Source organism: Typopeltis vanoorti, chromosome 19 (assembly GCF_054136105.1).
Source record: "Typopeltis vanoorti isolate ZY-2024b chromosome 19, IOZ_Tvanoo_1.0, whole genome shotgun sequence".
In the NCBI taxonomy this organism is placed as follows: domain Eukaryota; kingdom Metazoa; phylum Arthropoda; class Arachnida; order Uropygi; family Thelyphonidae; genus Typopeltis; species Typopeltis vanoorti.
The window spans coordinates 19,452,401-19,467,753 of record NC_143567.1 but is presented as its reverse complement, the minus strand read 5'-3'; the positions used below and the strand labels follow the sequence as shown (position 1 = coordinate 19,467,753).

At 34.7% G+C, this 15,353-nt stretch overlaps 1 protein-coding gene across 2 annotated transcripts in view; it reads left to right on the top strand.

Moving 5' to 3' along the window:
- The window catches only part of LOC150095890 (PDZ and LIM domain protein 3-like), a 57,021-nt gene that overhangs the window by 18,910 nt on the left and 22,758 nt on the right, over positions 1 to 15,353 (top strand). For both annotated transcript variants that reach the window (XM_090409530.1, XM_090409529.1), the window contains exons 2-5: positions 4,935 to 5,083; positions 5,988 to 6,240; positions 7,974 to 8,135; positions 9,065 to 9,249. In XM_090409530.1, the coding sequence (XP_090265656.1) occupies positions 4,935 to 5,083; positions 5,988 to 6,240; positions 7,974 to 8,135; positions 9,065 to 9,249 (749 nt within the window). The remainder of the gene's footprint in view (positions 1 to 4,934; positions 5,084 to 5,987; positions 6,241 to 7,973; positions 8,136 to 9,064; positions 9,250 to 15,353) is intronic.

Genomic DNA, 15,353 nt, shown 5'->3' with positions numbered 1-15,353 from the left:
TCTTCAAATAAATCTATTACATCTATATATCAGATGTTGCAAAACATCTTCTTGTATACGGCGCCTACCGCAATATGGCTGAACGAGCGCCCTTAATTAAGCGGCGCTGTGAGGCAGGCCACACCTGCTCTATGTGTCTCACTGCTACACCCTATCGACGGTACTGCATACTTTTCACCACAACACGCTGTTATCAAAGGCATAATAAGAGCCGATTCATTATGTCGGAATCTAAACTGTAATTTGAATTATTGGTGTTTAATCTCATTACGTGAAACTGCAATTCATTTAAACCTTAAAAAAATACAATTACAACCTACTTGACAACATTTTACATTTATATCTCTAATAAAACAGAACAATAAACTAGCAATTTTGTGTTCACTGTCACAGGTCCCTCCGATTAACCATTACCTTCGCCCCCACACAAAAATATTTCGGAAGAAAAACAAAACTTTACTTCATGATCAGGGGAGGCTCGTGCATAGGCACTGCGGAACTGCAGCACCCCTAATTTTTCTCGATATATAAATACATTTTGATATTTTATCTACGCTTGCAGTGTGTATGCATATTTCGAAAGTTGCAGCACTCCCCCCCCCCCCCCACCCACGATTTCAAGCCATGAGCCGCCACTGTTCATGATATTGCAAACAAACGTGCAAACTAGAAAATCTCCTCATTAGAATCCTAGACATTTTTCTGTATTAACACCACACACACACACACACACACACACACACACGCAAGTAAAAGAAAACAAAGACAAGCGGTTATGTTTTGGACTCTCATTTCTACGAATAAAAAAGAGAAACGCAATTGTTTTCCTTGATGAAATTAAACATCCCCTCATCCGAAGGTTTGGAAAGTTGAAGATGAAGCCAAAATTCCAGTCTCATACGGTTTTTCATTCCACAAAACAAAAACTGTTCAGATGAACCCTCCACACTAGCTTCGGCCTTAAATTCAGACAACAGATGAGCTCTGACGGAGGCATTTCTGGAAGGGAAGCTAATTTTTGTGCACTTAAACATTGCAATCGGGATAGAGGAAGCATTGGAGAGTTTTCCGTGCAACCAACAGAATAAATAATTCTTTTCAGCTTTTCATTTACTGCGTGACAATCTCCAGACGTCTTCAACGACAGCCTGATCAATCCATTTATAGAAGAACATAATAAAATGATGCCCATCGATGGTACTTTATTGAAGGGAACTAGAACATATCCTGCAATGGAAGACAATGTAGTCATTCTACTTTGACATTCTTGCTATCACCTGGTTTGTATAAAAAAAAAAAAAAAAAAAGAAGAATTCAGCACGGCTGAACTATTCCCCGATGGTTCCTCTGCTTCATAAACGAATCGTATAAGATATTGATAGTTGATGACTTAGGAAAAAATGACTGATCCTGTCATTTTTTCCTTAGTCCCTGTGCACTAAGTGATATATATATACGCCCTCTGTCCAAAAAGAAACCGAACTTTTCGAAAATAGAAGAAACTAGTAACGCCACCTGTTGTATCTTTTTGTTGTCGAAAGCGGCAACCTTCATTAGTGTTGTGTTCAACTGTTTATGACATTTGTTTCATTATAGTGCCAAGAGTGACAGTATGCTTTGAGGAATTGTCGGAAAATGAGTTCCAAACAGAGAGCTGCGATTGACTTTTGTGTTAAACTTCGTAAAAGTTTTACCCAAACGTCAAATGCTTCAAAAAGCATATGGTGATGAATGCTTATTCTGTACTCAAGTTTACGAGTGCTTTAAGCGATTTCAAAGTGGTTGTGAGAAGCATGAGGACAACGAAAAGCTGAGCCTTCCAAAAACTGGACTGAGCGAAGTTAACATCCAAAAAGTGCGTGATTTCATCAAAGAAAATCCGAAATCATCCGTGAGATTGATTGAAGATGAATTGGGGATTCCAAAATCAACTGTGCACAACACTTTGACCGAGAGTTTCGGCCTTCGTAAATTGAATTCATAAATTGAATTATTTTCCCCTACAAGTTGACCGACGACCAAAAAATGTATCGAATTGAACACTGCAAGGACCTCATTAAAACCGCTCGTAAGGACTCAAACTTCCTTGAAACAATCGTTACTAGCGACGAAACGTGGTGTTTTGAGTATGAGCCCGAAACAAAGCGCCAGAGTGCTGAGTGGAGACCACCAGAAGAGTGGCATCCGAAAAAATCGCTTGGAGATGTTAAAAGTGAAGACCATGCTGATTTGTTTCTACGATTCCAAGGGCATTATCCACAAAGAATTCGTTCCGCCTGGCCAAACGGTCAATGGTGAGTTTTATCTCGAATTTTGAAGCGATTGATATCTTCGTCGCGCACGGCATGAATATCGTAAACGACCGACCGTTCGTCAAAACACACTGTCACTCTTGGCACTATAACTCGGCTTCTAATGAAACAAATGTCATAAACAGTTGACACAACACTAATGAAGTTTGCCGCTTTCGACAACAAAAAGATACAACAGGTGGCGTTACTAGTTTCTTCTATTTTCGAAAAGATCGGTTTCTTTTTGGACAGAGGGTGTAAATCTCATTCTTCGCCAGACAACAGACATAAAATACATAATTCAACAGACATGAAATACATAATCATGTTAAGAAAAAAGGCTGCTACCCTTTGAACAACTGAATCTCTAAATATATTTTTATTGATCAATAAAGCAGACCTCGGATATTCCGCCAATAGGCAGCCACAGTATTTACAGTCTGTGGAAATCCTTTTAATGATATTGTACTGTCATTATCTTCTATAGCAGAACGTCGTTCTTTGAGTGAAGATGAACTCATTAAGAGCAACGTAAGCACTGGTGAAGATACTTAAAAAATAAGTGTGTGTGTGGGGGGGAATTGTCAAAATACCCTACTATCGACATTTAGTGGGCTAACCTCCAACACGCAGAATTCCTTGACACACCAATTCAGCTAATCCACTCTTTCATTATAGACAGGTTTAGAATTCGATGTCTACTTAGAAATAATTTAGATAGATTAATCTGGAATTCAAAATATTTTCTTTAATAAATAAAACACTGCCTAACTACTTGCTAAAGATTCAGGTCACGCTAATTAGTTCGAGTTTTCTAAATTAATTTGTAGATAAAAGCAATCACTCACACAACGAGCTGTTCCTTCCTTCGTATGTGACTTTTTACTGTCTCCATAATTTCTACTTTCTCTCTCTCTCTCTCTTTCCTGTCCTGAACAACCATTCTATTTCCTCCCACAACGACGTCTTTATTTGCTTCAGTGACAGGTTCGCTGGTAACATGATGAAGCGTCGTCTCCTTATGAAAAACAACTTTATCGCCACAAGAAAGTTCTCAAGCCACGGACCATCGAAAGTGAACAAAGAATTCTCTCAAAGAGCTGAGTTGCTTAAACCACACACGCTATTCTAATAAAGCATCATTTCAGATCAGACCTTATTTATTATTTTTTAGTGTAGTAGTTTTGCGCTTTAACACGAGTCCGGTGAAGCAAGCCACAAAAATATTTTCGACTGTAATTAAGATCACTGCTCTTTTCAGAGTGGAAATCAAATTATGGTATCTTAACCACTCTTGACCATCTGCTTTACTATAAGGGTAAAGCGAAACACTTGGGGATTATTCCGAAATTTTCAAAGAGAAAAAAAAAAACCGTTACCACTTTTTATTTTCCAAGTGAGTGTGTGAGGCCATTTTGGAGACTGAGGGGATCCAAAATGTTTACATAATAAAATTGCTTACGACTAATTATAATTTTTAAATAATAATACAACTTTTTTTTCCCCAGTTTTAGGTTCCTTGTAAAAAAACTCCTCGAAATGATGAATATTTTGCGTCTTCCTAATATGATGTTATCAGCGCTTCGGTGTGCAAAGAGCGTTGTTAAAATATTGTGCGTTTCATTCTGGATAGCGCAGTCTGAATATTCACGGAGTAAGCTGAAACCTAAAGATAGAACGTTTTTAGGGTACACGTTAACTTTTAAGTTACGTCCTCGCCTATTTCGTTCTTGACTCACACTCTTACTTGTTAGCTTACTGTTTCCATGGAAACACTGAAGCAGATATTTTCCAAAGCTGTGAAGGGAATGTTGAAAAGTTATTTCCGAAAAAAAATGTGATGAAATTAATTTATATACTTCATAATTTTATATAAGAGATGCTTTATCAAGATAATGCCGTCAAAATTTTATTTATTCGATCATTAAAGACCAGAGAACAAAATTAAAAATATAGGCTGAACCCTACTAATATGATCCTGAAATTTCCTGGTGGAATTTTTCCGTGGCTATTAGAAAACACTAAATTATATATATATACATATATGTAGAAAGTTTTTTACCTTGGGTATATAAAGGTCGAAACCGGTCTGGGTAGTGGCCCCTTGCCTTTAATGCATAGCACCATACATCTCGTCAAGGAGACGAGCTTTGTATTAAGGGTAAATATTAAGAATAGTAATCAGAGCTTATTCCACCTTTACCACGAGTTGCCTAGACACTTGCACTACTTTGCAGGTCACCTAGACTTGTATTACGGGCAGGCGCAAACTTGACTTTTTTTTCTTATAATGCGCTCATATGATATACCCCTATACACATGTATCTAATACTACCGGATTGGATTAGGAACACAAGATGGCCGCGGTTGCCTGATATATTAGTTGTTGCTTTTCGTCTATCATTTCAGCAGTTGATACACTTGCTGTGATGATGATGAAAGATAAAAGAGAGTACTTAAGTTTACCAAGAGAGAGAGAAAAAAATTAATTGCAAAAGTTGTTTTCCGATTCCTCAAATCCATCTTAGACATAATTTCCATTTTAAGAAATGCTAACCACATATTAAGTAATTTTAATATATTAGCACTTAAAAATTGTTGAGAGTTAAAAACTTAAAGAATGTTTCCTTTTATGGTCCTCAGGTGTTCATGGGTAGTCCTTCTGAAGGAGAATTGCAAAGAGGAGACATCATCTTGAAGTTACGAGATAAAGATGCTACTCGAATGTCTCATAAGGAGGCTTCCGATGTTATTAAGGGCGCAGGAAACAATATCAAAATAGTGATTCAAAGGTAATTTCAATTTCTTGTTCTGAATCTTTCATTTTATTAATTTTAAGACAGTGTTTTTTCCCCAGGATGGTTAAAGAAACAAAGATTGGTTTGGTTTAGATCGAATTGCGGATGGTTTGCTTCGCACGTAAATTTTCGGGTGACGGAGGCGAGTTCGAGATTTTATTTATTTCACAGCATTGAAATATCTCACTTTTTGTGTGCTCAATTCAGAATCAACATTGGTGTGCTGTGATTTCTATTTGCACAGTCAAAACGGTTCGTTTGATATTACATCTAAAGTGCTTACTCTATACTATACAATAGCGATTTTTTTTTTATTTATTTCCCAAGCCGCGAAATTATACATGCACCTAATGATTCCAGCCTGTGTTTCCGTTTCGAAATTTGTATCACATCTGCTAAATATTGAATTCTAAATCTGAACGCTCTACGGATATCAACTGAATACATCTTGAGAACTTCAAGAAAAAACCACTATCAATCGTGTATTTCCAAAAATAGCAATGCTGAAATAGAAAGAAGGTAAAAGTCTACGTGATAGCAGCCAACGTCATATAAGTTAGCTATGCTCGGGAGCTACTTCATCTGCAACTAAATATGCGTGAACCATGTTAATATCGACTGTCGTAAACCACTTCAACTTTTTATCTCTTATTCTATTTTCATGCCTATTAAAATATTGTAGACGAACATTATATAAATGAGGCAATTTTCTCACAAAGGAATATAAAAACATACGCATTGCCTTGTAGAATAGGTTAGCTATAATCTATAATAAAATCTATAATATAATATATATTATAATAGCTATAATAATGTAGACTACACAGTATTCTACATAGTGTATCTTTTGTTGACATTTTCATTCACAATAAATTCAAATGATTATCCTTCATTTCAGGGGTGCTACAGTCCCTGTCCCTGCGATATCACCTCTTCCGCAAGTAGGGGTCTCAAGAACTGTGTATCGCTATACCCCGACCGCCACCACCGTAACTCACTTCCCTCCCACTGTAATTCCGAAAGGCAGCGAAGAGTATTTTCGAGCTCTTCCAACGACCCAGTTTCAAGATGGGATATCGTCTCAGATAGCGAATGGAACTCAATACACGATGGATGACAAGAGACAGGAGAAGCAGGCTATAGTAAATCAAGTAAGTATGTCTTGTTGCATTGAATAAATGGTTCGACAACGAAGCAAATTTTTAATAATAATGACAATCTTCAAAATCAAAGAGGTTTATCACAACCTTTGAATGTTTATAAATGACTTGCCAGAGATTTGATTATTTTGTATTCAATGCAAGCACATTACAAATATTTAATGTTAAATGCTTGGTTTTCATGTAATGTTTCTAAATTTAATTCTCATTTCCTGATATTGGGTCCTTAAAGTTTCGCTGGACTGATAGTTACTACAGATTTATAAATAAACGTTTTCAAAAGTTGAAAGTAATATTTATATTTATAAAACACGGCCATTAAGTTGGACTAGGAACTGCGTATCATTTATCCAGGAACCTTTTGATTAGCGAATAAAAATAAATTGGAATTTACTTAGAAAATAGCTTATTAAAGGTCTTTGAACCATATATGCTGGAATAACAAAACTAATTTACAGCAGAAATCCACTCATTAATCCATTTCCAAATACTACATTTGTTCCGTAGTTGTTGTTTTGAAGTTACATATTATTTACAAAAAATGCTAATTGGTGTATAAATTAGACAAAAAAATAAATAAATAAAAAGGAATCTAATTTCAGGACACTTCATCTATAAATTTCTAAAAATGAGAATAATAAATATCCATTATTATTTTATATCAAACAGATATTATTTTTTTTAAATAAAATCATAAAATATTAGAAGCAATGTATTTTGTTATTTTTTTTAAAATTCATTTAAGCAAAATGTCAATAATATTTATCGAAGAATTTCTGTTGTTTTCGTCGCTGTTATGTTTGCTGCGATCTTATTTTGCAAAAATTTAGGAAATTCATTGATTTCGAAAAGTTTATATGTTTAATTTAATATAAATTTGTCTTAAATATTAAAACTAATATTAAAAACAAGCAAACAAAAACTGAAATATAGTTCGGATATTTTAGTTGAATAGCAACGTACATGTATTTGGAAATAATAAAAAAAAAATAATAATAAGATAGAGATAGCCGTTACATGACGTCACAGTTTTTATGATTTTTTTTTTTTTTTTTTGAGTCAAGGAAGATGGGAAGTAGAGGTCACATAAACAAGGAAATTATATTTATTTATATTTATATAAATAAATATAATATTTATATAAATAAAAATAGGTTATTTACTCGAAATTAAATGAAATAAAACTTGAAACAGGCGTTTTTCACATCACCCAAAACCTAATATTAGCGGTTGCAACATTTGTAACTAGCATTAAATTGGAGTTTATTATCCTCTGCTTATCGACCTTGCAGTGCGGTAATAGAGTATTGGGTGGCGTATGTATTGACTTTCAGTGGTATTATTTGTCGCCATTTTCAAAATCCTTTAGTTCTTTTATTAATTGGATTGAATGCATCAGATTTGGTAGGCAGTATTCTGTTTTATACCTCTGCAAAATAACATCATTAATCAGTAATATTCAATTTAGAACATGTCGAATTTTAGTTCTAATGATTCTTGTAACAAATCTTTACACGTTACTTAGCTTAAGAGTCAGTCATGATTCTTAACGATCTATAGGCCATGCACTGAAATTTTATTTTAAAAGGAATTTCCTAAGCTATTTTCTTCTTAAAGATGTAATCATGTAGTGAGTTTTTTATTTTTTGTTTGATAAATGATTACTAAAAGTCATCTGTAATTATGTATATTTAAATATTTCTTCTTTTTTTTATGTATATTAGGCCTACCGAACACTTCCGCTAATCGCCCCTTCAGCGAAGACTCATCACGACAATCCAACCGGAAGTTATCTTCGTCATGTGTCTGATCCATCCTGGAATAAACCGGGCTCAATGAAGCCAACTACTTACAGCAGGATGACAGATGCCTACATGCTGTCAAAGGTTGTATTTCACGACTGAGTCCTTTATTTTGGCTAAACATTCTAATCTAGCTAATTACTTTCCGGAGTATATTCAGTCATTTTTAAATAATTTTTTATGTGAATCCCACCTACTAAAGGATGTTAGCCTATAGTACATTTGTATTAGAATGGGTAAAGCTACTGCAGAAACTTTTCAATCCGCTTCAGGACTACAGTAAGCACAGCAATTGTCAACAGGGGATAAAATTTGAGTCCATCTCACAGCTTATGTGAGCTAATAATTTAAGTTACAAATTTACACGCGATATTGGATATACTGAGTTAATGTAAATGTCAAACTCACCTACAATGCTAAATATATCTATTTATTTTTTAAAAATGTACAATTCTTAAAATGTTAATACAATGTAACTTTTACGTGACGGAAAAAAAAAAAAAAACCTAGCTTGTCGGTGCCAGAAAGTGACTAACTCGGGAACCAGTCGAAAAAAAGACTCAAACTAGAATTGAACTTATGTCGCCATTCTTTGGGCGCTACTTCCACTGAGCTGCACAGGCTCTTTTTTAAATAAAAGCTGTGTATCATTAATTTTAGACCGTTATAAATATAATTTATATGTAATTAATTACAAATATAAATATTAAAATATATAGTATATTATAAAGTAGAATAAAGGCTAAGATAATATATTTTGCAAAATACATTATATCTATATCTATTTATACATATAAATTTGTAATAATATAATAATATCAAAAAATTTCACCATTTCATTGTAACTGTAATGAATATACAAGTACAGTCAAAGCTCCTGTTTCATTTGCCATTTAGTTAATGCCTAAATATAATCATATCTATTCATAAACATTGATAATCCAGTGTTTTCCAACAATCACCAATGCATAGCATTAAACCCATATTAAGAGAAATTCTGCGGTTTGTCGCAGGTGCAAGAGACCGTACGAGGTGCTGCTGGTTCTCCGAGAGGATCCATCAGTCCTGGAAGGTCAGGAACCCCTGATTCTGGGTTAAGTGGACCGAGAATAATGCATCTACAGTATAATTCGCCTATTAACCTTTATTCAAGTCAAAATGTGGCAGAGTGCTTGTCAAATCAGACAGGAATGCAACAGTAAGTACATTCGAGCATTAGGTATTCGAGCATACAAAATTGATGAAAATTTATTTCTTAGTACTATACCAATGATATTTGAAAACTAACGTTTCCTTTAGTGGCAGAAATATATTTAAACAGCAGTATCTCATAGTAAAGCATTCATCTGAAAAATATTAACGCTGAATTTTCGCAATATGAAAAAAAAAAAAAAAATCCGCCAGCGTCTTTATTTCCCAAAGGATCACCTCCTTTTATAATTTAACTTCCTTAACTAACTCTTTTTGAAGATTTGATGGCTAGTCAATCTCTACCCTTAGCCATTGCTGATAGCTGGCCCAAGACAATGATTCAAATGCATCTATGGAGAATGTGGCAGCTAACTGCTACCATCTTGTAGTCGCTAATCCTATTAATATATATTATTGTCTGAGATAGTGCGAATTCTGCAGTCGATTTTCATAAATTGAGCGTTTAAAAACCCTAGTTTCAGGGAAGAAAAAATCCAAGTTGTCCATACCAAAGGTCGGATAACTAGAGATCCAGCAATATATATATATATATAAATAAAGGCTTACAAAGAATTCCTTTAATAGGCGACCAGAATCTAACTTTCTTTCAGTCTTTCTTCCAACGGCTTGGCTCAATAGCAGCAAACACTATTTCCACACTGCTATGCATCTACAATATGAATATCGTAAACTTTCATCAGGTTTTGGATTATCAGAATTTGAAAAACATGAATTAATTAAATGAAGCATTAATAACTTACCAAAGAGTTCGAATTAATGAATTTTAATCTCTTGTATTTGTGGGATAATTTTCACAAAGAACTGTTTGCTGATTGAGTCATTTTTAATTCTAAAAAAAAAGTAATATATGTGCATATTTATGCTGAAAACAGTGGAATTTCTTGCTTCGATCTCTGATCATTGATATTTAAATATAGCACAGTCTAACCAAATTTGAACGAGCACATTAAAAACTAGGTGAAATTAAAGTAATTAGCTAATGATACACAAGTGAAAGTATTTGTAAACATTCCAAATTGAGCAAATTTTTTTTATTATAATTACTTACAAATGATCTAGTCTTTATTCACTTCTTAATCTCATGAAAAATAACACGAACATTGAACTAGACCAAAAGAATTCATCTAAGGCACTAAAGTGGAGTTAATGTACATGCTAAAACGTAAAAATAGATATATAAAAAATAGTAGTAGTAAGATAGCCTGTGGGATTTGACTGTTGATTATGGATGTTCATGTTCATACCACATATCCAGTTTAGACAAAAGTCAGCACAATTATGATCGGTGAAGTAAGAAGCAAGATATCAAAGAGCTGATACCAATAGAGTAGAGTTCCGGGTCTTGTGTTCTCAGAGAGTGAACATTTCGCTGAACTTCCAATTCTGTTTCAAATCTACAACCACTAAAATGCTGCTTAAAACACTCAAACATATAGTAATCGGGGATCAAGTGAGGGCTCTGTGCAGGTGGCAATGTTTGTAATGTTTCCACCCAAAATTCCTGAAAAAGGTTTGTGTCTGATAAACCGTGCGAGTATGCAGTCCTGGCTTCTCATAAACGCTGGAGAGTTGCATAGTACAAAGCAAAGTGTACACAGTACACTTCCCTTGATTATCCCAAAAGACAGTACTATTACTTTCCTGCAAGGTGCAAATAAAACTATAAACTTTTTTAGCCTTCAGAAATTGGGGTGTTTCTATTCTATCGCGATCTTTATTTCAGGAATCAAACGATTAGCTCACATTTCGTAACCAGAATTATTTTGCAATGCGACATATTGTTAAGCAGAGACTGCCATCCATCTTGCTTTGCGATCTTCATGAACGATATCCAATTCGTGAATAATATCCTACATTACTCCTTTGCCTGATATTTGCATAAAGACATTCTTCAGCTTTCTTGAATTTCTTTAACTTGTGTGTTGCACTGCATATTCCATTGGACGTGCTCGACTGCCCATATTGTAAGTCATCTTGACCTATGAACTCCCCCAACTAAGGTGCCGCACCATTCACAGTTCAGCAAAATTTCGCTGTGCACTTCAACAAAATAACGATTAATATCTGCTGCAAACGTGCGTTGTGTTCGTAAACTTTCTCGCAAGACCACGTTTCAAACGAGGCACCATTTTATACTAAAACTGCCGCTTGATGACACTATTGCGTTTCAGTATTACCACGCTACAAAAAATCCATCAGTGAAATGTATCGAAATTATAACAAATATTAACTTTGTATTCCAACTCTACAATCATTTCTCGTAATGGATTAGCACTGAATCAAAATTCACACCAATCATCAATGAAATCCCCCCACACACACCAAAAAAAGTTTACAGAATATCAGATTTTCGTAAACATAGTTCGAAACTAATGAAACAGCTGCATCACAGATTTATTTCTTAAGTGACACTCATATAATAAATGAAGGAAATTTTTGCACCGAAATGCAAACGGAACATTAAATTGATCAATCAATCTCGTCAATATTTTACGAAATTTACAACTTACATTTTGATCCAGAAATACGTCTGTAATTACTTTCTGCTTTCCAGACTTTTGATCCACTCATTGTACTATTCCTGTGTTTTACAAAGGACCTCTCGGGAACGTACAACTGCGAAAGAACTCCCAGAAGATCTCTCTATCCAATAAATTCCCTTAACATAAACATTGAGATATGTGATTTTCTCTCAGATTTGATTATTATGGAGATTGGTGATTCTACAAAAAAAAAAAAACAAACAAACTTGCATACGCTTGTATTTCGGGATCAATTTTGTGTGATAAATGCCTTTCAGTGAAATATCTCTATGTACATTAGGAATGCATTATGCATCATTTGATGTGAAGACAGATGATATAGTGATATTTGATGTCATTAATGTATCCTATATAATAAAAAGAAGTACAGGAGAGTTATTAAAGGTAGATTCTTTTCAAAAAGATAGTCCAACAGGATGTCACTAACCGCATAAAAAGAAGCTTGTAATGATATTGCACAATACTGCAGATCAGATAGAGTTAATTTGAAACAACAGTATAATGGTCTTAATTTTCATATTCAGTTAGGTAAGATGAAGCTAATCGAGTAACCATGGCCAAGGTCATCAAGTGAAACATGCCACATGATCTTCGAAAATTAAAATAAGAATTTTCGAACACAATAACTTCATTATAGTATTGGTTTCAATTACTGCTCTGTATGCATTTTATTTTCTTTTTTTTTATGTAGCTAATTAACACGTGGTTTTTTTGTCGTTATGCATGCATCCATATTTGAAGTTCTTATCTATTAATTATCTGTTGTAGCATTCTCAACCTGTCATTAGGTGGAAAGGTACACTTTGACTCGAAAGAACCTAACTCATCGGATCTGTCTCATTCACCCTAAATGCTTGCGTCTTCTCTTTTACGCAATACAGCTGTTGACATTAAACGAAATTAATTAAATGTGTCGATATTATTATGCGCTACCAATCAGAATTGTACAAATTGTATGCAAAAATTGTCCGTAATACGCTGTCACAAAATAGAAAAATATTTTATTCGTGTGCATTTGTGCATCCTCATTTACTACAAATGGTTCTGAAGTAAATGATTACTCACCTGTTAGAGTGAAATACCAAAATAGAGTGAATGGATTATCAGACTAATAACTTTAATAAAGATATTGGAAGTGAACTTTTCCCTCTAATTTCACTATGTCACTGCCAAACTTTATTATAGTTAGTTTTCGAACGGAGTAAACTTAGTCTATATGTTTAGTCTATATTAGTAAGATGAAACTTTTTTTTTTTTTTTTTTTACAAATATACTTATGCAGATACATTTTTTTAAACCTTTGCCTTTCCCTTCTTAGTGTCCTTGGGATCTTTTATATATAGTTAACCCACACGGCAATCATTCTTGGCTCTTGAAGTGCGGTTTGCAAGGTCGATGCGACTGTTTTAGTTCCAATGTGATGTTACGTCACCGTCAAAAACAGTATGTGAACACAATTGTTTAATCAGCATGTCATTGTAGTCTGAAGCCTAATATTTCTTAAGTTCTGACTACATCACGAAGTTGGTATGTCTAGTTTTTTAAGCATAGACTTTTGTTTCCTTTAAATATAAGGATTTCCGAAAATTAGCTCACCAGATTTCTTCTTTGATTAGCCGAAAATGAGAATATTAACTTAAAAAAAAATTGAGACTTGTTATACTACTCAATGGCTAGCGATTCCACTTTGCTACCTGCAGGCTGTGAGTTACGTGTTTTTTCTCTAAACAGGGTTCCAGGATTATCTAATCCTGACCTCTCTTGCGGTGTTAAATGCACGATAGGTATACAACTTATTGTGCATTTAGCACTGCACAGCGAATTTATCTTCATGAAGACGGAAGCTGTGGTCCAGCTTGCATCAAAGATGTGCTAGCGTGTTCAACAAGCAACAGTAAAGTGAGTAGAACTGCATAAAAAGCGGATATCTGCAGCTTTTGAAGATTCTATTCAGAACCTTCAAATCATGAATCGGTAACAGAAAACGAAATCTAAAATGGTGACATTGGAAAGACAGCATAGGACACTTGAGCGATCATTGGGAGAATCTTTTACCGTTTACCAAACATACCTGAGACTCCTGTTACAGTCCGTAAAGACCCAACTGCTCTACGAGTGATGGAATCTTCTAGACTGACAATGCTATTCATGGAGGAAAAATGTTAAACGGTTCTAAGATCTATGGTATTTCAGTTATGCCAAATCAACCAAGACCAGTATATTATGTTCTATTAGGTGGGCGGTAGATGGCGTTGATTCCTAGTAGAGGTTCGGTGTAGTGGTTGAGACAGTTGTAGGTGTCCTCCCGCGATGAGTCTTCAGACTCCTTGGAGGTGTCAGGAATAATAATAATTAATAATAATAATTAACTGCGTGGTTCTTCTGGCCAGTGTTTGTCTGTTCTGAAGAAAAACCCTGCCACCTCCGTTTGTGACCAGCTAATTTACTTCAGTTGTAAAGCCCTTCTATAAGTTCGTATTCTAGATGGAATTCGAACACTCAAAACTGCATGGTAGCAAATTCAACATGTTCTAATCAGAACAATACCTTATTTTGTCAGCCTACCGAACATCGTGTTTAAATTGAAATATGAGAATGCAGGAGTTTGAATCAATATGCGACCATTTATTCTGCATAGTAGTTTTAAATCTGGAAGTGGCCAACTCCTGGATCTCAAGCACCAATCGATTTTTTTTGGGGGGGGGGGGGTCATGCATATACAAATATAAAATTTCTTATTTTCAACTAACATCCTATTTTGCTTGTGTCAGTAAGAAACAAAATCAGAACCAGGCAAAAAAGGGCCTTGAAAAATTTCTAGTCAGGAAATAGAAATGAACTTGCAGCAGTCATCGTCTAAGCTATGAAAGCAAACACCATTTCCACTGAGTTACTATATGCACACAGTGACAATTTTCTGCCCTTTTTTCATTTCCATGGCAAAGTTGATACAGGGATGAAAGCTCTTAATACTGGTTAGGAATAAAGTCTACCCAAAATGATGATTGTGACTATATTTTGAGGAGAATCAGGAGTCTTCTAGATTTTCCAGGAAGAAAATAAAGACATAATTTAGTCTGAGTGATCGACAAAATTAAACAGTCGACTATGTTCTGGAGGGAACTTTTGTGATAACTAAAGAATGTTAGCAAGTATGCTAGTGAATAAGGACTGAATGTCAAAAATGACCATTGTGTCAGTAGACTGTGATGATGATTTTTAAGTTTTCAAGAATTCTGATAATCTTTTCAAAAAGGAGTGGGAGTGACCTGTATTGAAAAGTACAGTTTCCCGCCTAGTAACTAATGCCAAGAAAACACTGGCTGCAGAATTCACTATTTCAGGCATAATATATACCCATTAATTAAGATTTAGGAACACAAGACAACTTGGCTGCCACAATCTCCCCAATGAAGGCCCTGATAGCTGAATGATAGAAACCAGCTACTCAACAACTTCAAAAGATTAGTTAGGGGTAAAGGAATTCTGCCTACTTCCTTCGGGAATAAAAAGTGTTAGATTAGGCAGTTAGCTAATGAAGCAAAAA